This window comes from Stegodyphus dumicola, chromosome 1 (assembly GCF_044657685.1).
Source record: "Stegodyphus dumicola isolate Sdum_Otavi_A_Nest chromosome 1, ASM4465768v1".
Taxonomy (NCBI): Eukaryota; Metazoa; Arthropoda; class Arachnida; order Araneae; family Eresidae; genus Stegodyphus; species Stegodyphus dumicola.
Window position 1 is genome coordinate 234562241 of NC_140768.1, and position 27143 is coordinate 234589383.

The 27143-nt window shown below is 33.6% G+C and overlaps 1 protein-coding gene across 2 annotated transcripts in view; it reads left to right on the forward strand.

Annotated features, from left to right (window-relative positions):
- The first annotated feature begins 2880 nt into the window (after nucleotides 1–2880).
- The window catches only part of LOC118182982 (prestin-like), a 125361-nt gene continuing 101098 nt past the window's right edge, over nucleotides 2881–27143 (forward strand). For both annotated transcript variants that reach the window (XM_035352375.2, XM_035352376.2), the window contains exon 1: nucleotides 2881–3129. In XM_035352375.2, coding sequence (XP_035208266.1) covers nucleotides 3008–3129 — 122 coding nt within the window. In that variant the 5' untranslated portion in view covers nucleotides 2881–3007. The remainder of the gene's footprint in view (nucleotides 3130–27143) is intronic.

Consider the following 27143-nt stretch of genomic DNA (forward strand, 5'->3'; position numbering starts at 1 on the left):
CTCGCTGCTCTCCTCAATTTTATGAAGTAAAAATAAAAGTAACCCATCTAAATCGATTCGATAGGAGGAATCTCTATTATTTTGATCATCATCTCCCTTATCTGATTTAGATTCTCTGCGCTTTCGATCAAAAGCTCTGAAACTTTCTACGAACGAAAAGTTCCATTAAGTAATTATGAAACTACCAGGGGGTACAACAATAAGGCGTATTTATTTATCGCAACGCCGAGAATTTCTAAAACACGAAGTTTTAATTTCAAACTGTCGTATAATTTCCTCAAAGAAAACTTCTCATTTGAATTTTTTTCTTAAACTAAAGAAAGTAAATCCGTAACATAGACTTCTGTTGAAAGGTCTTCTTTATCATAATGAGCTTATAACTGCTCTAAAGCTTGCTAAAGCGTTCACCGCTAGGGAGAAGACTCTTAACAAGTTCCTCAGCAGACGATCCTTTCTGCCTGACTGCAGTAAATACGCAAATTTTTTTGATTATCCTCTAAATTTGGATGACTATTCATCTCCTTAAATTGTCCCCAAAAGGCCTAACCAGTTTTTAATATTGACAAAAAGAATCGCAGTTTTAGTTTAGGATAGCAAAGAATTGCGTTTTTAGAAACTCTATTTACTGGGATAGCAGAGTTACGATCTACAATAACTAATAAGGCTGAAAGCTTAGATTCCAATAATCTCTGTTTATCAATATAAGTTTCAGCATCATCAAATTCTTTATTTATCAAACCATCATGTTCTTTAAATGAAATAATTCATTTCTGATTAACTCCTCACATTCTACAATATGTTTCGCTTTATTTTCAACAATATTAATTTTGAAAGCTTTCCATCCTCCAATAAAATACTTTCAACTTTTTTAAGCTAAGCAACATTCTAAAGCAGCGATCGCCAACCCGTAGTCCCCGGGCCACTGGTGGTCCGTAAAACCTTTTTGATGGTCCGCAGAAAAATTAGGACATTATTTATATTTTTATGAAGATTCAGTTTAAAACATGACGAGTAACAAAATCTATTATAGAATATGGATTTATACTTTTTTAAATTATAGCTACTACTTTTAGATAAATTCCTTCTGAATTTAGCGACTCTTTAGCTACTTTTGCAGGTGTAGCTAGCGACATTTGAAAGTGAGAAATGACATCCATGGATATGCTGCTGTTATTAATAATAGCGCGAACTGGAATTCTCTTTACTTTTGAATTGCAAATATATGCTATTGTAATCGTTACTAACACAGTTTTCCTCCGTTTCAATAGGCAACTTGATGGACTTTAATGAGAACCATCTGCATTCTTGTTTATAATTGCATCACTGGAAGTTTCTGCTTTTGTTTTGTCAAACTGTTGATCGATGGTGCCATTGCTGAGTAAGCGATGATTATTATGCTTACAATAATTAAAAACTGGCGGCATAGCACTATCAGTTTATTGATATTGCTTGGTATTTACCGGTTTATTCTTGCTTTTCGTGAAGTTCCTTTTCAATGATATGGAAATGTGAAGCTTTCTGTACAAGAAGCTAAGATTTTTGTACTTTCATATAATTTTTCAATGTGATCGAAATATGTGCAGTTTGCTGATTATTATTGTATAAATGTACTTACCTTTTTTTTTTCTTTTTTTAAATTCATATTAGTAGTCCGCCAAATGTAAAATTATATATGTAGTGGTCCGTGAAGTTCTAAGAGTTGACAACCGCTGCTCTAGAGCAATACGTCGCTGTTGGCACAAAAAACTCCCTTACATGAAAAATAATTATTGTGCATTGCAAACATAACTGCTAGTGTTTAGTATATATACATTTATCAGTACATTCATATTTATGTATACATTTATCAGTGCCTAATTTAGATTTAAAAATTCTTTAATATTTTAATTTCATTTGAAGAATATTAGTATGACACCTATATACTTATTTTTCTTTTACTTTAATTTAGCTTAGAGAATTATTTTCGTTAAATGGCAGCAGTAAATGATTCATAGGTTTAACGTAAAAGAAGTAAAAAATTTGTGCGATTCTGTGCTGGTCTGCGCTTCAGCATTTCTTCTAAGAACTGCTAATCTCTGTTTCCTGGATGGTTTAGATAATATGGATAAGTAGAAAATATATTGCTCACTCTACACACTTTATTTTTAAGTTTTGATGCAGTTACATACTAGAAGACATTAATAATACTCTTCAAATCTTAAGTTGGAATCGGGGAAATACGATGAAGGTTTTTAATTTATTCTATGCTCATTTGAAGATGCTGTTTACACAGTATTTATTATTCGGTTGCTTTCCCACTGCAATAGTCTTATATAATATATCGTTCGGATTTTTCAGAATTTTAACATATTTTTATTTGATAGTTATTGAATGGAATATGAAATAAAAATGAGAAAAAACAATATTTTAAAATGAGGTTTAAATACGGCTTGCAGAAATTGTGATTTCTTCGTAAAATGCGACAGTACCTCTCTGTCCTCAGATTAAAATTTCCAGTTATTTTGAATTTCGTTCACTTAAATACATGAGTGTAAATTAGTATTTATTAAATTTTAATTTTTTAACTTCAGTAGAGACAGTTTGAATTTTTTTAATAATCACTGTTTCAGAAATTAGAAACATTTTTACATAAAACCGATTACAGGCTAATTTAAATGAGGCTCTAAACTTCGAAATTGAAGCTATAAAAAACAGCATAGCATGTATCACGTACAAAAAGGGTCAAAGATCGCACTCTGTAACTGTGAAGTACGTGCTACCGTCTGCAGCAAGATAAGTAAACGCCATCACAATTTTATCACGAAGAAGCGATACGTCGCCAAACGGTTGGAATCGCATTTCTCCTCTCTACGGTTGCAATAAACGAGTTGATTCTCCATGCAGACAGAAAGAAGTTAGCATTGTTTCGCCGGTACGGCAAAGTTCAACTCAAAAGTTATCCGCTATCAGGGGTCACAAGTTATTAAAACTGTATAAACGATACAGTTAAAGTCCTTTTGTGTACATAATGGGGGACAAGCAGCACGCATCTAATCACGATGCCAAAGAATACGGCACTTTTACCACTCCGACGGGAAGTTTGCTGGAAAAGAGCGAAAAGCAACAAGTTAACGATATCTACAGTTCGAGGTAAGTTTTGGTTTTCATTTTTCTTTAATTTACAAATGACTGTAATCCATTTCGCATCATTAAAAAAAATAAAGAGATAATTTAGAGAAATACTTATTTATCATGTAAATAAAAACGTTTGTAACTATGATCCTTTCCAGTGATTATTACAGTTGTAAAATATTTTAAATAAAAACTAATAGAAATTGTGGAAAATATTTTTAGTGCCTTTTAGAAGTTTGTGAATATTTATAAATGTTGAAATTTTGTTAACCTTTTTGAATTTTGTGTTAGCGGCTAAAAGGTTTTGATCTAGTTTGATGCTCTAAAATCTAATTAGAAAAATCGCGGAAATTTTCTGTTAATAATGTTTACATGTTTTGATACATCCCATATCAAGATTTCTGGTTGAAATTTCTTTTTCAGTTGTTATAATAGTATTATCGCATGCAAATAAACTACTGTTTTTTTAAAAGTTAGCTGAAACATGATTTTAAACATTTTTTTTTTCAAATAATGGCATGTGATTCCGCCTGCAAAACATTTTATTTTATAATTGGGTGCCAATCTTATAAAAGTTGAAGATTATTAGTATGTATGATTATGCATACGAAATAAAATTCTCAAATGTGTACCTTATTTTTGTAAAATATGTTAAAAATGTGCCTGACAGTCCCTGTATAATATATAAATATCTCTTCAGTTATCAGTCTTTGAATAATGTGGAATATTCAGGAGATGGCCTCCGTGCTGTCAAGACACCACCTGTAACTTTTGACTCCCCAAAACTTGATGACAGTGGTAGATTTATGATGTAAGGAACCCACTTCACCTGAACTTTTGGATCTTTTGTCTTGCCTTATCTTTTAGACACAGCATATATTTATGGTGGGTTTACTCTATTTAAAATTATCAATTAATATAAATTTGGCGGCCCTTCGCGATTGCTTCTTAACTACTAACAGCCTGTTACTGACCAGAAATTTTACGATAACGTGAGCAGTCCCTTAGGAAGTATTTTGGCACATTATAAGCATTAGATACTGCATTCTTACTGAAAGCGGCGAAGAAAAATGTTACGAAAAAAACCCATTAGGTAGAGGAAATACATTCGATGAGTGATTCATTTTTCAATATTTAAGCTTAGTTCCTTTATTCGTGAAATGAATCATTTGTCTCTACTAATTTCAAAAGTGTTTGAAATTATGTAAACTATTATATTATTTGGAAGAAACTTGATTATTAGTCACTCTTTCAAGCATCATTTTCTGTTTTCTGCCAGCCTCTGATGCAGTTCAATAAACAAAAAGAATTCACAGAGGAAGAAAAATAACCTTGCAACTAACATGTTGTGGTTAATTAATTTATTATCCATTCATTGTCTTAAGATATAAGCTTCCAAAGAATTGTGGGTTGCACAGCGTGCCCATAATAATGAGTGAAGCAGATTGTGCATCTAAAGAATAGTGTTATTCGATAATAAAAGGTTATGATTCTGAGGTGATGTTTGTCTGCAAGTCTGTCATACGCAACAAACCTCCCCTAGTCTATTACAGCTATATCTTCAAAATCTATTACACACAGACATATTTGTAAAGTCTGTGTGTAAAGATAAATATGTAAGATAGAAAAAATTACTAAATTAAACTTAATTGAAATGGTCCTTTAAATTCTTAAATATAATTGCATACATCACTCCTGCAAGCCTCCGTGGTGCACTATATTACATCACGCTTTCCCTGCAGTAACTATAATGCGAAATCTTTTGCCCATTAGCTGCTCAGGATTAAAACAAAGACGTTCCAAGCTTATAAATAGTACCGCAACTCACTACGCATTCTCTTTCAACTCTTCGTCTTCTTGCTGGCAACGTGTCACTTATATCTTTTAGATAAAATATAAACTGCATGTCTGAAATTGTAGGGCGTTCTGCCAATTGAGATGATAAGTGCTAAGAAATTAGTCCTCCAGATATAAATGATATTTAACTACAAAGCTGTTCGTGTTTCTTCCCTCCTGTCATCCAGTACATTGAAATTTCCAGTAATCTAGGCACCAGGTGTTTCGGCCGCCGTGACTAAAACGTGATTTGGTGCATTCCCTAATCAAGCTCTAATATTCTCTTCAACAAAATAAATCATCACATATGATGTATGTTATGTCTGTATGTATGTTAGCTTGAAAATTAAAGCACTTTGCAGAAAATGCAAAAATATCTTATTTATCGTATCGCAGATAAATGCTGTTTTCGATTTCTTTTAAATATTTAATAATAATTCATATTTAATAATATTTTTAAATACTTCATTTATTTAAATTTTTTGAAATATTTAATTCCCACGATAATGTGTACTAAAAAGCTGTAATATGATCAGTTTTCAAGCTGTTCTCGATGTTAAAACGTATTATGTTAAAAATGGATTTTCGTTATCGATTTGCTCATATCTATAGGGAGGGGTGAAGGTGTTTTTATTATCTGTCTCCTCTTTTAATTGTACAATGATAGTTCCAAAATTAATGCATAATCCAGTTTCTGCTATGCTATGCTATGCATTATATTAGCATATGAAATTAAGTATAAAAAAGTTTTTCAACGGATTTCTGTTTAATTTAGTAGCAAATAATAAAATATACTATTATCTTTAAGCCTTGCAAATATTTGGGATTGTTATTGAACTCCGAATGTTTTTCCACCACGTATATTGAGAAACATCCACCTATAGGGGTTAGTCGTTCAGTTACTTCGTTCTTGGAGTAGTTATGATTTTATAAAATTCATGGATAAAAATATTTTTAAAAAATATGTTTGGAATGCAAAACCGTAAAGAAATTTCTCTGCTTGAGAATTTTATTTTCACTTGAAATATACTTTGAGTACGCGGATAAAATTCTTCGTATGAAATCTAATATTAGTTTGTAAACAGTCTTATCTAACTTTATAAAATTCAAGAACAAATATGGTAAGTAGCTCTAAGAATGTAAAGATGAAATCGATAGCGAATATTAATCAATGTTGAAAAAGAATTTTATTCTGTTTACTTCCTTGCACGAAGGAAAGGAAGTATTGCAATCGCGAAAATTTTCGGGTGTCCTATTTCAGCGAAAATATCCATTTTGACCGCTATCAAATGCAATTTAACGATGTTTTTGCTTGACATCTGTACTTAAAGACAGAATGAAGGACACTTTTCTCCAAAACGGGGTGGAAAAAGGATTTAAAATAGATTCAGAAGAGATTTTTTGTGACGTCTGTACGTATGTATGCATGCATCTCGCATGACTCAAGAAACCAGTAGCCTCAGAACGCTGGCATGTCGTATATGATACAGCATGCAGTTGTGCACATCTCTTTATGGTTGCAATCGGCCGCACCAAAAGTACATAAATATATATATATTTATAAATACAAGTGCACTGAAACTGTTATTCGGCTCCGTGAGCTCAGTTTATTTATTCTTATATGTTGGTAAATTGTGTATTTTTTCCTTTGAAATGATTCAATTATATTGTTCTTCTCTTCCTTTTAAGATTTTTATGACTTTAGTAATCTGTATGGAATAGTCATAGAATTGTCAACAATATAAAAGCTGCTCAAGTGTGGCTTAGCCTATTTTTTTTTTTTTTTTTTTTTTTTACCGCAGCAGCCATATGTGCAGAATATTGAATTAAGTCAGTTTCTGCACCTTCAGTGTCTTTTTGCCGAGTGGGACCAAAAGAAAACTTTCAGTTTTGCGCACCGAGAAATCTGTTTTTTTGCCCGCTGGCCGAGCTGATTGTTTTTGCGTAGAAAATCTTTTAATTGCAAAAATTGTTTTTCAATTGCTTTAACTGTATTCGGTGTTTTATGTTTTTCTATTTTTTTTCACTTTTTAATAAAGATATTTTGAGGTTTTATGTAAGTTTGCTTTGTCGCGAAGTGAGAACTGAATTAATTGCATGAGAAATATATCTCTAATGAAAGTGGAGGAATAAATTTAAGGGGACTCATACACCTTAAACCCCTCATGATCTTCGAGTATGTGACTGTTTCAAGAATTGGGATATTTTATTTATTTTAAAAGCAATTACTTCCAACTTTTTACAGCTGACTACATAATATAGCTGCTTTGGAAAATAGTAACCAGAAAGTTTGTGTTGCCACAAATATTTTTGTAATTTAATCCTCTTTGTGACAAAATATTTCGCAGTGTTTCCACCTTGCGCGCATGATATTTTAAAAATGGCTAATGGTACATACTTGAAATTGGATGGAATTCTTTATATGGGCACTATTTTCTAACTGAACCAAAAATCTGATGAATATTTTAATATTGAAAAATTTTATGAGTGAAAACATTAAAAATTTTTTAAATAAAATACATTTTATAAACTCAACTCAAAATAAAATAAAAATTTAACATGAAATTTTTTAAATTTTAGGTTCACAATAGTTTCCAAATGTTATAAAAGCTATATATTAAATATGGAATTAAATTATGAAACAGAATGTTTTAAACTGCACGCGCAAGTTGGAAACATTACGAAAAATGTTGTCACAAAGCGGATTAAATTATAAAAATATTTCTGGCAACACAAACTTTCTGATTACTATTTCAGAAAGCAGCTATTATACGTAGTCAGCTGTAAAAAGTTTGTAGTAATTGCTTTTAAAATCAATAAGTTATCCCAATTCTTGCAACAGTCACCTATTCGAACATCTTATGGGTTTTAAGGTGTATGAGTCCCCTTAAATGAAAAACTGCGTATAATTTAATATTCCGTACAAGGAAGTCATGCGATGTACACATCGGATTTTTTAAGATCCCTTTTTGCCAAATTATGGCGATTTTAATTTATTTATGCGTAAATTGGTATACTTCAGAATCGCCAGTTATGTAATTATTGCACGTATTGCTCAACGCAGAAATAAATTCAACTATTTTGTACTTAAATAAAATGATGCAGTTTCTAAATAAATATCTTTCAGTCTAAAAAAAGTAAAATTTCTAAAAATGGATGAAATTTAGATGAGACCTAAATTAGTGTTGATTTTAAAATAGCCATCTATTAATAAAAAATTTCTCGCATTAAAAAAATCTTATTTGTGCATCACATGTAAGAAATATTAAATTATACCCAGTTTTTCCTGCATTTCATTTAAAATTATTGAATTCTTCTTCGTCGATAGCGCATAAATCATAATAGAATAAATGCACTCTTTAAAATTCACTGTATTTATTTACCATAACGACACTCTGGCGCTAGGTTCACTTAACAGCGTTACATTTCATTCATTTTATAACTCAGTACACACAAAAATTCTGTCATTTGAACAATTATCTAATCGTTGCTTCATATTCTACTCAAATACCATAAGAAATCTAAAACAATGTATAAAAGAAATTAAACAAATAAAACAGAAACAGTTTCTCAGACTATTCAGCGCCGCTTACCTAATGTGCATTCTCGTCTGTCCGAGTCAGACAAGTGACAATATGTGCTACTAATACGAAACATTTATTTCCTCGAATTTGCTTAGAGATATATTTCTCTTTCGATTAATTCAGTTCTCACTTCGCACACTCAAAAACGTAAAAACCTCAAAGTATCTTCATTAAAAATTGAAAGATATAGAAAAACATAAAACACGAAAAACAGTAAAACAATTAAAAAAGCAATTTTTACAATTAAAATTAGGGTTTTGAGCAAAAACGAGCATTTCAGGCAGCAGACAAAAACGCAGATTTTTCAGGGCACAAAATTAAAATTTTCCTTTTGGCCCCACTCGGCAAAAAGACACTAAAGGCGTAGAAACTGACTTAATTTGTTGTCAACGCTATGTTGAGTAAATATATGGGATAATTTAATAACTTAAATGATAACTCCAGAATGCCTTAAACATGATTTAATTCGCAATAATAAAAGAAGGCGTTATCTTTGTTGTTAGGAAGCTTACTTTCTCTAAAGTGGCAACAAATGCACTGTTCTGCTAAGTTTCAAATGTAAACAAATATGTCTGCTATGGTAAAAAAAACTAGGCCTAGCCGCACTTAAACAACTTTTAAATTATTGATAATTCTACCAGTATTGCATGCAGATTAACTAAAGGCATAAAAACCTTAACCGGAAGATAAGAACAACATAATTCAACCATTTTTAAAGCAAAAAAGCACAGTTTACCAAATAAGAATAAAAAATTGAGCTCACGCAGTCTAGTAACAGAGTGGGTTCATATATATTTATATACTTTTGCGTGCGGCCGATTGCAACTACAAACGGAGGTGATAGCAATCCTATATGTTATAGCAATCCTATACACAAAATTTCAACATTTTGATGATATTCGTTTTTGAGTTATGCGAAATGCATACATACATACATTCGTACATACAGACTCCACGAAAAGAGCTCTTCTGAATCCATTTTAAATTAGTTTTATAATTCGTTTTAGGAAAAAGAGTGCTTTATTATGTCCGTGCATCACGCAAAAACATCGTTAAATTGCATTCCAATAGCGGAATTTTTCTTGATTACAATACTTCCTTTCCCCGAACATGTAATATGGATGTAAGACTACGTAGATCTCTGTGTACACGAAGAGAAAAAAAAAAAAGAATACGTATTAAATAAATTTAATTATTTTCCTAATTTAATAATTATAACTTCATAAAATAAAAAAAAAAGTTATGTGGCCACACGATTCCTTGTGCGACCTAATAAATTACACAAACTTTGTGATACGCTTCATTTAAACTTATTTCCTCGAATTATCCTAATTTAATTAACCAATCTTTCAAGGAAGTTGAAAATGACATCAAAAACTGCAAATACTGAAACTAGATATGTCGGTCAGTTTTTGTCGTACGGGAGTCCAACTTTTTGTAATTTTCTTTTTTCATAACGAGTATACTTTTAAGCCTAGTAAAGAGGTTATGTGTATATGTCACGATTCCGGGAACATAGAAGAGTAATTAGTTTGCAGTCGTAGTAGGAGAGCGTGAAGGCTTACAGATGAAGGTAACAAAACGAGAACTTGAAGAATTTCCAGTCTTTATTTTCACACATATAAAATCATCTTCATTGATGGGTATCCAATCATAATGAAATCCGATACATTTCAAAACAATAAATAAGAATTTATCATATTTTTGTGATTCCATCATAATGAAATATGATAAATTGCTACTTACATTGATTCTTAAATTTAAGAGGCAGGCACTTTAGACGGGACAGCAAAGCGAGGAGATATTAACAAGGTGGGAGCTAGTAGAAGTGAACTGCCAGGGGTTTCTATACCAGAGTAGTTGCGATTCTAGAGATACGCTGTAATTGGTTATTAACTTAGAAGCCAAACAACAAAAACCAGCGTTATATTTTCAAATTTTTCACAGGATTAGTTTCGATGGTTTTATTGAACCATCATCCTCAGCTGCAAAAGCGCAAATGAACGAAATAAGATATAATTATTATATTTATCGTTCATTTGCGCTTTTGCAGCTGAGAAGGATGATTCAGTAAAACCATCGAAACTAGTCCTGTGAAAAATTTGAAAATAAAATATGATGCTGATTTTTGTTGTTTGGCTTCTAAGTTAATATTTATTCGGCGTGTTATTGTATCTTAATTGTAATTGGTTAGTTTTTAGTTTTGGTTACCCTTTTTAAGCAGCGTTACGTGTCATCAAAAGATTTCGAATTTGGAAGAATAGATGAATTAAACGGCAGGTCACCAAATCCAGAATGTTAATTTTCAGGTCGCCAATTATTTTTTAAAGCAGCTATCGAACTTTAAAAAAATACGTTTAAAGCCATTCTGTATTCAACTCGGAATAAACCACATGAAAAAAGAGAGACACAATGACAATCCTTAAGAAATATGGCGCTAAGCATGCCAAAAACAAAAAATCAAAAATTATAGTTACATCTTTCGCTGCATCTTCGTCAGGGAGTTGGTGCAACGAAAGAAGTAAATTTATTTATTATTTTATCTAATTATTTATTTACTTCTACCGTTGCACCAATCCCTTGATGACAATGCAACGAAAGATTCTTTCTTTAGAAATTCTTTTAAAGCAAACTTTGAGTAACGTTCGACGAATATAACAGTATTTAGGTTGTTAACTTTCATTTCGTTAGATCGTTGCTATCTATAATATAAACTTTCCCTATTACACATATTTTAACGTTTGAAGACCGAGATAAAGTGATTTCATTGACCTTTGGAATTTATTGAATCTGCCATCAGTTATGAGATCTCATGTCAGAGGCTGTGTTCTCCCAATGATAAATGGACGTATTATTATAAATTTTTATTTTTTAGGAATATTTGAAAGATCCGTACTTTCTGGCTGTGTTCTCCCAATGATAAATGGACGTATTATTATAAATTTTTATTTTTTAGGAATATTTGAAAGATCCGTACTTTCTGATAATATTTTCAAGTATAATTTTTGCTACACCAGCAATGTGTGAGAAACCGGATGCGTTTTGTGTTTGAAAATGGCGATGGGAGATTAAATAAAGAAATGGCCTCATGATAATGGAAATAATTATTAACGAAAAAGTATCGTCGTTCATTTTTGGTTTTGGTATGCTAGTCGCACCTGCCCATACCAAACCTTTAATTCCTACAAGGAAGTAAAAATTCAGTAGCTTTCATATTTGAACGCGTAATAAAATGGAGAAAAGAAATGATTAAAACGATAGCCAATTTTATTGGCACCATCTAAAAATATGTAACTAAAAGCGATAGCTCGCGTACTAGATGAATATTACATTTCTTATGATGCATATTCATCTAACCGATATTATTGATGACTAATAGCTTTCTTTCTGTCTAATTTTCATAATCTCATTATATGTAATAGCAGTCGACGCGGGTTCGAATTTCGCCAGCGAGTTAGCTATATGGGAAGCGTTTTCGTGTCACGTGGATACAAGCTTTAGAGAATCTTCCACGAGAGCATCTCTCTCATTTGGCAGATAATCTTGTTTGCTTTGTCCTTATCAAGTAAACCAAACCAAAGATTTCAGTGTGACTCAGATAAATTTAAGCTACCGAAAAATCTGGCAATATTTTTATTACTGAGAGAACGTTCCAAGCGTCTGATATTAGAAGAAAAAATTTCTAATAAACTGATATCTTTTTATGGTAAATGATTCACTTCCACCCTCCGGTCAGTAAAATCACGAAAAGTTCCTCCAGTCGGTCCGTTTGCCGTGGTTTGAACCCACATCAAACTACCTGTGTTCAGCAGTTTTATCTTTCAGTCGCGTTGGCCTTGCATGTCTAAAACTTACCTAATTCAATTTATTTGCTAATTGCGATTGGTGTAAAATAGATAAGTGTTCTTATCATTTCTATTACACCTCATCTGAGCTATATATTTAATCCGCAGTATGCATATTTATCGTCACGCGGAGTATGTACGATTCGTATCACACAAACTATAGTTTGAGACATTTTTTATATCAAAATCATTTAGAATATTTCTATATTCTCACTTAATTTTTATCAAAGATTCAAATATAAAATTTCTGTTACTTCTATTTAATTTTTCATTTTAAGTTACTGTGCATTGACAAACGAAATATGTATCTTTCGTTTGTTGGTTTCTTCGTTCATTATTTTGTATTTTATTTACATGAATCGATCAACTTGATGACTCTCCAACGGAAGTAGCAACGATTTCCAGTATGCCACAACATGAAAATTAGCATAGGTGAAACCGTTACGCCATCTTCGTGATATTCATTTTTTAATGTTAATGTGTTATATAAACAACATAAATTCATACTTAATAATTACAAATGAACACCATATTTGTGAAACAACTAGAGAAAAAGTTCATTCTGAGCTATGCGATAGGTAACTGTGTGTATAAGTCACTTAACTGAACATATCAATCAATATTGTAACAATAACATACTAAGTATTGTGAGCAGTCATAGTGAAACATAAATGCAAGATAAGTAAACCATTTTAAATTCCAAGATGTTGCGTTGTGTTAAACAAAACCCATTCTATGTTTAAGGTCCAGTGTAAAAGATAATTACAATAAATACAAACAGGTGCATAAAATCAACTTACGTTTATTTAAGGTAGGAAAATATTATAATTACAAACATAAAAGAGAGTCATGACCTCACTAAACATTACAATAAAACGAGGTGGCTGGATCAATTAAAGAACTAATGTGAAAACAACAGAAAAGGATGACATACCCTTCTTTAACATATTAATGATCCTTCATATATTTGAGTTTGGTTAGAGTACTTAATAGCGAACGGCGAAGGAGAATATTATGATCTCAAGGAAAACTTGGGAGAGTATCTGCAATTAGAAAAAAAAGGGGTTAGGTTGATGCGATTCAGCAAGCTATTGGTTCGGAGGCCAGGCTTCCCTCCTATTACTGCTTCCAACCAGCAGGACACAGGTCTTCCCTCCACCGGCCATCATGACAGCGTAAATTTTTGGATTTTAGAAATATAGGTGTTGCAGCCTCTCTTCGGTGTTGGTTAATTTACGTTGCTACGTCGAAAATGAGGCTCACCTCCGAGCTGCTCGTCCAAGTTGACATCTTATAAGTTCTCGTGAAATTTCATTTTTTTTTTTTTTTTTTCGTCTCTCTTCTGTCGTCTCCGTCACTGTCCCCGTCTCCCGAAAAAGCCTCTCGAAAACACTGCGCAGCCGTTTTAGTAGCTGGCGCGTTTTTTGAAAACTTGGCGTAGATGGTGACTAGCAGGAAGCCAAAAAAGGCAACCCACACTCTGGATCTTCACGGGAAAAGTTTCCCGACTACCAAAAGGAGCCGTTTCTCGCCATTCCATCCATTCCATCGTTCAACTTCCAAGGCCACACCAATGTGTCATCACAACTGCAGGCGGAAACAAAGGGGAAGAAACTAGCCTCGCTCCAGGGTCCCAGTCGATAATGCAGATCTTCTGTCTCAACGTATATTTTCCCCCACCATAAGTATGCTGTAGAACAACAGCCTGCTAGCCTGGTCCAGCAAAACAGGGTCCCTTTTTCGTGAAACCCAGATGGTAAAACTATCAAGCCTTTCGCCCCCCACACATGGTGGAACGCTTAGCAGAAAGGAATTTTGGGGTGCAGTATAACTGCTGATAAGAATTTCCGCTGAAGGAAAGAGGGCAAGGGGTGAAAATCTCTGAACTAAGTTAATACAAAATGACTTTGGTAAATTAAAAAAAATGAAGCTACTAATTACACATAATAATACATAATAAAAATGTCAGCACTGTAATAATTGTTTCCTCAGCCACCAATTGAGACTAAACACAATTTATCCAAAAGAAATACAAATAGAATCAAATTATTTTTCTTCTACTGCCAGTCATAAAGTATGTATTCGTTTAACGTTAAAAGAAAGAAGGATACCAATTAAATTACTCAAAGTTAAGAAAAAAAAAATTAACACACAAAGGTGCAACAACAAAGTTTTAAAATAAAAAAAAATTAAAGTTAAAAGTTAAACAACCTTAAGGGTCAAAACAACTAAAACAAAAACAAAAATCTAAGTCCCTAAACTCAAATTAAAATTAAACAACTTCAACTCAGAACTTTTAAAAGCAACCTAACCAAAAACTTAAAGTTTACAAAAGTTACAATTTAAACTTACAACCCACTTTAAACAACAATAAAAAAAATAGAACTTCAATTACAAATCAAAACTGAAATAAGCAAAACAACTTAAGCTTAAAAAAAATAACGTTTAATACATAACAAATCATAGGTATTACGGGTATATATTATTAATTTGTTACTGAAAAAGATAATGACCCTAAGCATTCACATTTGGACCCGGGTTCATATCTGGGAAAATGAGCTAGCTGCATGGTAAGTTTCATAATTTTTTTCGTACGAGTCCGTTTATCTTAAAAGTCCATTATGATGGTATCCCTCCTTTGAGGTTTTAATTTGTCTTTCCAAAATCTATTTAATCCAGTCCGTCAAGATTTTAAAATTTTGCATTCGCAATGGACTAGTTTTAATTAGCTTTAATTTAAACATATTTTATAACGTTAATGAGCTTCTTTAGGAGAAAATTAACTTGGCCGATTAAAGAAAACAGTTGAGTACTGGTAACTCAATTCTGGTTTGTATTCCTATCAAACTAGGCTGCATTGGCGTTTTCGTAGTATTCCCTGTGTATAATATGAATTCGATCGATTTCTGCTTATAAAGTCCATCACGAAATCATCCTTCCTTTTAGGCATATAAAAAATGTATAAAGGGAACAGACAGTGCTTAATTCAGTCAAGGCAGTATATATTTTGAATAAAGTTTTATTTCTAAATCTATGCGTTTGTCTGAAATGTTACTTGTTTTAGTGCCTTCCCTTTATACATTTTTATAATAAATATAATAAATTTACTAGTTAAGAAAAATAAATGCAAAATTTCTCATGTGAATTTAGATCAAACAAGAAACTTCAAAAATACTTTAATGTTCCTTCGCGTCGATTCAAATAATTCTAAAATTCTTTTAGAGCTAACTTTGAGTAACATTTAGAGAATATAACGGTATTTAGGTCGCTAACTTTCATTTCGTTCGACCGTTGCTATGACCGTTGTAGTATGAAACTTCTCTTTTACACATATTTTAACGTTTGAAGACCGAGATAAAGTGTTTTCACTGACCTTTGGAAATTATTGAATCTGCCATCAGTTATGAGATCTCATGTCAGAGGCTGTGTTCTCCCAATGATAAATGGACGTATTATTATAAATTTTTATTTTTTAGGAATATTCTAAAAATCCTTACTTTCTAGTAATATTTTCAAATATGATTTTTGCTACACCAGCAACGTGTGAGAAACCAGCAACGTGTGAGTGAGATAATGAAATACATTTTTGTATTTTTCATTAGTCCATAGTACAAAGCAATGAGGAAAAAATGCAGGTGACAGGTGACGGAGGACAGGGACGCCTGATGTTTAACAGAGGTAAACAGGCATGTGTCCCACGCCTTCCCCTACCTAGAGGCAACAACTCCGTGGAGCCGCAAGAGGCCCGCCCTGGGAGATTGCACTAGTTATGCACTATTATTAATATTCAAAATGAAATACTTGAACTAGTAGGCGAGGCTTAGGAGAACCAATGCGATGAGCGGTTAATGCCCGAAGCACAATTACATGAAAATACAAAAGTTCAAATAGGAGAGTAAAATCTTGATTAGATAAAAACTATGTACAGTCTTAAGTTGCAGGTTGAATATTCACAAGATGAAGATGAGATGAGTCGAAAACTAATAAAGCTGCAGTTAGGGATTTTTTTTTTTTTTTTTTTAACTAGAATTCTAAATCAATACTTGAAAAATAATCGAGGGTAGCGATGTCGACTTCAAGTTTACTCATCATTGACTTTACATTCTTAAATTTCTGTAGGAATTCTTTTGCTTTCTTCAGGTGGGTTTTTATCCATGTAAAAATGGAGATTTCATTTTCATTTTCTGTATCCTGATTTTTCATGCTGGGTTGTTAGAGTCGGTTTATTCATTTGTATTTGAAAGGGTGGGAAATTCAGACGCTTTTAGTTGGAATTAATTATGAGTTCCTGCTTCTTTCATGACTTTAGCCACGGGGATGGCTTTTTGGACATTATTTGGGTGCTTAACACACCCTTTGTAAATCGAGACATGATTTTCGCCACAGAGGGCACAAGCATGCTGGCTTATTATCCTCTTTCTTTGGGGTGCGGGTGTAGGTTTCGTGAGGTTTTGCACATTTCATACACCTCGCTGAGTAATGACATAGCTTCCCGGGTATGCCCATAACGTTGGCAATTGTGGCATTGCACGGGGCCCTTTTTAGATTTGTACGAGGTAATAAAGATATCTAATACTCTGAGTTTTTTGATGTCGCAGACTTTTTTGCCTTCGATGCTGCGTTTGCATTCAACTTGAAATAGCAGCAATTTCGCTGCATTTCCATCCTTTACTGTTGTAAGTTGGCACACTTTTAGAACAGGTGTACCTTTCTGTTCAAGTTCCTGTTTAATTAAAATGGCCTCCCTGATAGTGGAAATAATTCTGCACTGAAGAGATACATTATTTATATATTTTAATTAATAAATTTCGAATAAATTATGAATTACTTCAAAGTTTTCTACCAGTTAGTTAAAATGTAAAACGATTTTACTTTTCACTAAATTTAAAATCATTCTGTGATACGTAAATATTATAAAAGTTTTACAGAATAAACGCAGATACAGCATGTCTTAAGTAAAATGCTCAGATCAAAGCAAAAAGCATGCTAATTTCAATTTCATTTCATTTGGTATTGTTATCAGCAATCTGTTTTCCTGTAGTCGTGTTTTGACTGAAATAGTAATATTGGATAAAATCGTTTTGAAGATTTCTTTTCTTCATGAACAGCACTTTATAAAGCACTTAGAAGAAGCTGTACAGTGTATGAAGATCATACATAAATACAATATATGATATTTATGCAGGGTCATACCTTCTTTCAGATTTGCTAAGACGAATTTGAAGTTGAGTTTTATATTGTTCTATCAATTAACTAGAGTAGAGGAGACAGGATACCAGTTCCAACAGCCTCTGGGAGGAGATTTTATCTACACATCCGCAATGGGCGGATATTATTACGCCTATATTGCATGTACACACTAGTAAAAGCAGTATTGTACTGAATTTTGATTTGAGTACACTTTTATCTGGGACACCTTCTATAATTTTATTGATTTAAAAATATTATTTAATTAACATTATTTACAACTTTCCAATAAAAATTCCAATGTCATATTTAACAAAGCATCATAAATACCTGAAAATCTGTTGTCTGCGTAGACATTTTCATGCAACTGCCTCCAGTAAAAGAACAGTCGTATAACCGTCATTTTAAATCAAATGCTAGGAAGAAAAATCATCGACCCGGGTTCGGACCCCGGCAAAAGGGCTTGGTTGTATAGGCGTTTTCGCAGTTTTCCTGTATAAAACAGTCTCCTTCAAAAAGTGTTCCCACCAGCGGCCGAGCGATAAACTCGCTGAACACTCATAGTTCCGACCTGGTTTCGATTCCAGGCAAACGGGCTGGCTGCATGGGCATTTTCGTGGTTCTCCCCATGTGTAAAATGTATACGAGCCAGTTTTTCTTAGAAAGTCCTCGACGAAAGCATCCCTTCACGTTAGGCAGATTGCCGTAGTGTGTTTTACCATAACTTACTACACTAAAACAAACTAACCCTTAAAAGGTCTCCCACGAAAACATCGCTGCTTTTAGACAGTTACCTCTCCGTGCTTTGGTAAGATCGATTAAATAACAGTATAGACAAAGCATGGAAATCTCTGAAAGAAGCCAAAAATTCGAACTCTTGTGTCAAACTGTCAATAAAAATGCTATAATTGCTCTCATTTTATGGCTTAATGTTAATCCTGGTTTTCGAAATATTTGTTTTAAGTTTCATTTACTTTTCTTATTTTTTAGTTTTTGTATTGAAATATATTTGATGCTATAATATTTTTTAAATATTACGATAATCCATTTTAAAACTTATTGATTTTCTTAGACAAAATTGTAGAGACATTAGGTATTCTGGAAGCAGGAAAGATGAAAAATATGCAACGCCTTCGCCGGGAATCGACCACGGACCTCTGGAATACGCCCCCAGCGTGCAGACCATCACACCACAAAAGCACGAGAAGAAGGCGGTAGAAATACCTTATAAAATGTACCTTTTTTTCATTTAAACTTTTCCACTTTTTTAATCAAAAACATTTTCAACAAAATAATCTGCGGCGCGATATTAAATATTTAGTAGTCTTATAGTATTTTCAAATGTAAAGAGGAATCTTTTAATAATTATTAACGCAGCTAAAGGTAAAAATATCTGTATGAAAATGTCAATAGAAAACTTATGCTCAATAATGCTTCAAAACGTTATGGGACGATGTTTATTTATCATACTGGTCACTAATTTTCGGATCAAAAATGGAATCAAAATACATATTTCGTTTTCCGGAACAAAGTATAGCCATGAATAATATATTTATTACTTCCATTGTTTACTTGTTTTTTCATTTTAATCTTTATATGTAGACACCTGTAGAGGCCCCCTAAGAAGGAAGGCCTGCCAGCCTTGAACTCCAGACTGGTTTGAAATGATAAAAAGTTCAGTTGATTCTGTATACTCATAAAGAAAGAATTACGTTTAAAGTTAGGAGTTAAGTGCGTGTACATAATCCAGAAAAGTTATTAAATATGAAGTATTTGATTGCCAAAGCCGAGCTTTCTTACATGATTTGGCAGCATTTTGAATCTCAGAAATTTGCCATTATACATACGCACCGTGGGTGCTTCGCATAACGAATGTAATGCGTTCCGCAATGGCATTCATTGTGAGGAACAATTTTTCCCTAGGTTATTGTGGAATAATTTTAATCCGTTCTCAATCCCGGCTCAAAATCGCGAAACGTGAAAAATTTAGAGAATATTAAAAAAACAATCATTTTTGTAAATGCTAGGAATTTATAAACTTATTAGTTATAAAAATTCTTACGCAGCCCCTCTCTCTCTCTCTCTCTCTATATATATATATATATATATATTTCGCGCTGAAGTGCCAGTGAATTAGGGATAGCCATGGTTATGCAAACTGTGTAGCACTAGGCCGCATTTATGCTGGCATGAAGGCCCTGTGCTAACTGCATGTACAGCTAGTACCATGGTTCTTTTTAATCAGGCGTTTCAACTGCAAGTATGAGTAAAATTTCTGATTTAGGCACCTTCAATCGCGGACAGATAAAAGACGATCCACGCATCGGCCATACGATTTCAGAAATAGTCACAGTGCTAAGAGTTTGAAGGTCGACTATGTCAAGAGTATACCGAGAATATATGGATGGTGGGGAAAAACCTAGCGATGGGACAAATTGCAAAGGACAATTAGCCTTGAACGAGCGTGGTCTAAGACTGCTTAGCCGTATTATACATAGCCAGCGAAGGCAAACATTAGCTTAGATTACCACCCAGCTGAATCAGGACGCCAGTCATGTAGTCAGTAAACGGACCGTGCAACGCTCGCTTCTCCATATGGAGTTCGAGAGTCGTGAAGACCCACGAGAGTACCATTGCTCAGTGCATTCTATTGAGCTGCACCTCTCGCCTGGACACGAGAACACAGAGAATGGACTCTAGAGGACTGGAAACGAGTACCATGAAGTGATGAGTCTCGATTCCGAACATCGACGGGAGGCTGAGAATATGGCGTATCTCCATCCATTTATATTGTCCTGTCATTCACACGGAAATGGAGCACTTCATTTAAGACTCCCAAGATAACTACACCTCTCACAGGTCCCGGTTGGCTACTGGATGGTTGAATGAGCATTCTTCTAACTTCTTTGTCATGAACTCCTTCATTATAATCTCTTTCTTGATGTTTCACTAATTTTGGAATTAATTCTGAAATAATATTGTCAAATTTTGTATGCTTAGGTTAATTAATGTTTATTTATTATTTGGATATGCTCACATATAAGCAATCTGTTGCTACAGTTCATTTATGTACGCAAATTATATTTTATCCCAGTTATCAAAAGCACACCATTTGCCGAGCGATGAAGTCTGTGCACACTGGTAGTTCGACCTGAGATCGAGTCTAGGCGAACGGGTTGGATGCATAGTTGGTTTTCGTGGTTTTCACTATGTGTAACGTGGATATGAGCCAATTTTCCGTCAAACGTCCTCCACGAAGGAATCCCTTCCTGTAGGCCGATAACATTAGAGTGCTTTGCCTTAAGTGAGAGAATAAGACACCTGAATGGTGGTTCGAATCCATTTATCAATCTTTATCAATTAACCTAACCGAGTTATCAATCTTTTCCATTTATCGAATGCATTGTAATTAATTGGTCCTGTAAAATTTATCATTGCTTTTATCATTTTTTTCTCAGCCTCTTCTCATGTGGGACATATATCTTTTGCCGGTGTGATAACGCAATATTAAGCACCTTTTTATTAAAATGTTTTTTTTTACTTTCAGAACTTCATCATAGCTAGCTCTTTTGGCCAGATTCGAACCCAGTCGAACTACCATTTTTCGGTTGTCTTGTCCTCTGAGTAATTGATGGTCATAAAGAAATTAAGAAATTTTCACTGTAATTAACCTTCAATCGTTATTATTTTAATCCACTGCTACATACCGTTTAAGGGCCACGCGACAAATTAAAACTCGTAGTTCCTATAAGACATTGCCTTCTCTACCTACATCTTAATCCGGTACATTGTCTGGAAGTAGGGAACTTGATGGTTAGTTTCCCATCTTCCAGTTATGTAGCTGTCACCAGCTTAAATGTAGAATTGATACTATTTTTCTTATTTACAGATGGAAAAATGGTCCTTATATTTTTTCATAACCCAGTTTGCGCTTAGAACTCTCAAATCAATGAGCCAGATCAAGCAGTTGGTAAGTAAAAAAGAGGGAACTGTGGCTTCCAACCTGGATCAATGAATGCCCCTAGAATAAGATTTTCAATCTGAGATCATTGAGCCCCCTGCAGTATATTTTTGGCTTTTCTGTCGGTCTTCAAAGCATATAAAAAGTGTGTTTATTAATGTTGTGATCAATCATTGTTGCTGTTTTTAATCCTGTCGAAAATTATCGTTATCTGTTATTCAATTTCACCCAGCAAAGTGCAGTTTCCTCCATTAATCAGCTTTGTCAGTTTTCGATTGAGGACAGCGGTCTTTAAAATTTCGTGTCATTCTTTGCATAATTTTTCAGACTACAGTTTTGAAGTAAAGCTTAATTTATTACCAAAGATAATTTTTTTTTACTTCTACTCTCTGTTCCTTCCTATATTCAACCAATAAGAATTTAGAAATTTGCTGCTAACTTCTGTTTTATATTAATTTTTCATGATAAACATCTTCCCAGTACGCGACTGATGTTAATTTCAACTGCTATTACCTTTTTTTTTAATCAACGAAGTTTCATTAAAATCTGATGTGGGCACCACATGACTTCCTTGTACAGCCTATTCAATTGTACATATTTTTTGCTGAACTTAATTTAAACTTATTTCCTCGAATTTTTCTTAATTAATTGATTCCTCGAGGCAAGTTGAAAATGACATCAAAAATTGAAAATTTTGAAATTAAATATCCCGGTCAATGTTTTTCGTACGGGAGTCAAACTTACTGTATTTTTATGTTTTTCATAACATGTATCAAATTTTCCCAGATATAAATATAAGAACCACCGAGAAGCTGCATTAAAAGTTAGATTTCATTGTTCACACAAAATTATTTTTTTTTAATTTGACATTGATAAAATATGAATATTTTCGTCATTTAAAACACTTCTGAAATTGGAAGTTTATGACTACGACCAACGATTGCGAAAAGAAAAGCCAGGAAAAAAATCATTTTGAATCAATTTTACAATCCATTTTAGAATAGCGTCCTTTATTCTTTGCGTACGTACAGTTGTCACGCAAAAAATAATCAGAATAGATTTGGGAACGGTAGCAAAATAGATATTTCCGCTGAAATCTGATAACCGAAATGTTTCGCGATTAAATTACTTTCTTTATTTTATCCAAGGAAGTACAAGTCTCTAAACTAAATTTCTAAATTAATTTGTAAAATCTCTAAATAATGCTCAAGTATTATTCTAACGGGAATATCTGTATTTAATAAAGAGATCATCATCATCGTTGGAGCTCTACACAGAATTAAGAAACACTGTTCCTGGCTGCAAATCAATACGCATGAGATTAAGTAAGAAAACTTCAATCATCCTTGAAGATTGAGTGATTTTCACGTTGCACTGCATCCTTTCATCAAAACGCTGTGTGACTAAAATGGACTAGAAGTATCTGCTAGGATGCTAGATGCTTAGGTTAGGTAGAAGCAAGTTCGCCGGCTGAACGAGCTTGTTGCTTGAGTTTCACGTTTCGCAGCCGTGTGACGCAAATACGTTTAGTTTTCTACAGCTTCACAAGGAATCTTCCCTTTATACCGATAAACTTTCTCTTCTTGTAATTTAATGATTCTAATCAATCATCAGCATGACCCACAAGCTAAGGAACGGTTAAGACAGCTGAACACTGATAGTTCGACCCGGGATAGAATCCGAACGAACTGGCTGCATCAAGAGTTCGTGGTTTTGCATGTGCAGAACGTTAATATGGGCCAGTTTCCCTTGCAAAGTCTTCTACGAAAGTATTCCTCTCTTTAAGCAAATAGAGAGGCTTCATCTGCTCTGTCATATTTAGTCATTAAAATAAAAAAGGTAGTATATTTCTCGCCAGTCTTTCCAGTGATCGCGTGACCAAAACTACAGGGAGTTTTATCCAGGCTCAAATCTCAATGAATATGTTGGCTGCCTGGATGTCTTCTAAATTTTTTGCATGTATACAAAAATTCGAGCTAGTTTTTCTCAGAAATTCCTCCACTAAGGCATCTTCCCTCTTAGCCAGGCGGGCTTCGTATACTTTACCGTATTCAAATAAACAAACAATGTTACAGTCCAGGAAACACTGTTGTAATACATTTTCATTACGTTTCGAAAAATAAATATCCTCGGGGGGGGGGAGAATAATAAATTGGTATAATTTTTTTATTTTTTGGTATGTTCATGTCAGTATATTTTTTATACTTCATTTTATTCGCTGTTTTGTTTCTGAAGATTTCAAAGAAATCTACAAATTTTAAATAACCTTGTTTCTTAGGGGCATGTACATTTATCTACAGTACCAAACAGTATTATTTGTTTAACGAAGTTTTTAAAACAGTTATTTAAAATCTGTATTCTGAAAACCGTACTTAAAGAACAATAGAAATACCGGCATTTAAGAAAATATCTGGTATACTAATAATAAAATATTTTTTAATAATTCATGAAAACTATTTAATTGCCTGCCTTTAATCTGGATCTCATTACACCCTGGAAAATCCTTTTAAGATATAAACTGAATTTTGTGTTATCGCGGTACCATTGATGAGTTCAATAAATGACGGAAACGCAATAACTGCGGGCGTCGCTATCAGTTTATCCATGCTGGTATCATTGAACCTGTATACATTATCACATTAGGACTTTGGGCTAATTTTCTTAATATAAGACACATTAGGGAGTTTTAATTATGACATGCATGTCCAGAGCATAAGAAATGTAATTCCCTATTCAGTCAGCATTCAGAATTTTTACGAAATAACGATATACGAATATGTTCCACATTTTTGAGTTGTTGCTGTAAGAACACGTTTTTAATTACGTTCAAAACATCGCGAGGGTCATATGATGATTCTTCACTGAGCCATCAGTCGACGAATAATGTTTTAAATTCAGAATGAAGTCTAGCACTATTCATACAATTTATGTCCAGCCTCTGAATCGTATGAATAGTGCATTTATATTTTGTTGAAAATAGAAAAGTAATAAACATACAGTATTATTATAAGACACAATTAATTGCAAATTAGCAGTAGTAACGCATAGATAGAGATCAGGTTTTTTGAAGCTACGAAATGATAAAAAATGTCCTATAATATTAATCTATGTGCTACAAATCTTTACACAGATATTTAACATATGGATTATTATTACAGTATTATTATACTGATAGACTACCGATTTCCCGGTTGCCTGTTGGATATTCAAGCCAAGACAGCTCGCATATTAGAAATGCAATAATTCCCAAAATTCTCTCCTACTGAAAGGGTGACTGGGGACGCACATGAGATCCAGTCGACTAAAGTGGTCCAAGTGGTGACAAATGATTGTTCCCCTTATTACGATTCCACTGTAGAGACCGATGGACTTTTCGAACTAAACACAACAGTAAAATAAACTGTCTTCCCCGAGATTCGAACCATGGATGTTCCAAATGCTAGCTGAACTTAACTACTTACATCGCGAGAAAACGTATGGGGAAATGCTGTAACTTCTAACATACCTGCCCATGATATGTAATGAAAATATGTTTGAATTATAGATCAAAGTAGTGTTTTTTATAATATTTCTTGAAATGTTCGCTTTGTTATCGGAGTAAGAGTAAAGATTTTTTGATGGCAATTAATGTCGTTTAAGTATGATTTAAAGTTTTTTTAATCTCTTTTGGCCCAAAGGATATTTCTAATTACTGAATATTTCAGGTGTATATTAACAGCATAGTTTGAAATTATAAAGATGTAAAATTGAAAGCACTATAAAAATACATTAACTAAACTTTAAAGCACCCAAGAATTTAATAGATTTCTAGTTCTGTTTTGATTAATAACAAAATTTCAACGATAACATCTGCGGGATTTAGAACACTAAAATGCAATATATACTAGGCACATAAAAGCGAAATAATTATGCAGAGTTTGAAATAATACAAAAATTCAAAAAGAAACTTAAGCAAGCTTACAGTGGCCTTGATAAAAACGGAAATACTCAATAATACGAACTTATGTGAATCGAATGTACAAAACATTACCAAACACACACACATATACTATATATATATATATATAACAGGGTGAATCTGAACAAGGGGGCAAGACTTTACGGGGTGATAGAACACAGATTTGCAAGCTATATTCGTCATATGAAAGGGTCGGTTCTCGCACCCAACGGCATTTTCTATCGTAGATTGCCAAGTCGATGGCTGGTTGTATGAACCACGAAATTTCCAGGGCGATAAGATTGGTCGAGATGGTCCCATAGCTTGGCGTCCAAGATCAACCAAATCTCTCGTATTTGGACGTTTTCCTGTGCGGCCATATGAAAAGTCCAATCTGCGAATGCCTCGTTGAAACGAATATAGATTAAGTCGTTAGAGTCGTCGTTGTTGCCGGCCATACTCCAGAAATGCCTGGTGTCTTCGCAAATATGCGTCATTCTTTATCGCGCAAGTAATGAAGCCTGCATTATAGCTTAGTCCTTAGGTACATCAATTATATTCCAGTTCATAAAATGTTTTCTGAAGTATCTCCTCTCATTCTTGTGTTAATTCTTTAAATGTTTCGGTGAAAAACTACCGTTTAACTTCTCATCGTTTGCGTTTCGACCATACATCCTATGGCGAATATTGCTCGTATAGCTGCGTTCTATCACTAAAGTTTTGCCCTCTTGTTCAGATTCACCCTGTGTCACAAATATAATGATATAGACCTGAAAGAGAAAAATAGGTGGTACGCAAAGGAACAAAGTATTTTTAACTATTAAGTTCAAAATTTAGTGAAGAAAAAGAACGAAATTTCCTGTGATCGAACTCTAATTGAAGATATCAAAAATAACACACTTATTGAATTTTTACTGAACCGAAAAAAAGAATTTAAAGGCCTCTCAAATAAAGCTATTATATTTTTATTGCCTTTTTGCACAAGCTGTTTGTGTGAACAGGGATTTTCTTCCATGATTTATTTGAAAAATACACTCATGTCCATAAATTAAGGATAATTCGGAGTCACGCGGAAATCAAACTCTAAAATAAATATATCACCTGTAAAATCACTACACACATCTTCAAGAATCACATGCAAATTTCAGGAAGTAACCAGATGACACCTATGATACGTCACAATGACGAAAGTGTAAGAGAGTGATATATAAGGAATACAGGAAAAGAAGTAAAATTGTTAGCAGGCGCTTTATAAGAAGTTCAGTGCAGTAACCGAATAGTTATGACACAAAGGACGCATTTGGATGATATTTTTACGTGGTAGAATTATCGGCCGTCTGGAATGTGGGCGTACCCAACTGGAAGTATCAGACGAACTTGGAATTGCTCAGAGCTCCAGGCTTTGGCAACGATTCCGAGATGATGGTAATGTGAGTAGACGCTACAGCACAGGTCGCCCCAGAGTTACAACGCCGAATGAGGACCGGTATTTGGAAGTTACTGCCAAACGAAACAGGCGAAGCACAGCCTCAGACCTGTCTCCTCAGCCACTGGTACGACAATTTCAAGGCAGACCGTGTACAGACGCTTAGGGCAGATTGGTCTATATGCTCGTAGACCTGTCATATACGTTCCACTTACTGCAACTCACTGTCGCCTGCGGTTAGCCTGGAGAAGAGAGC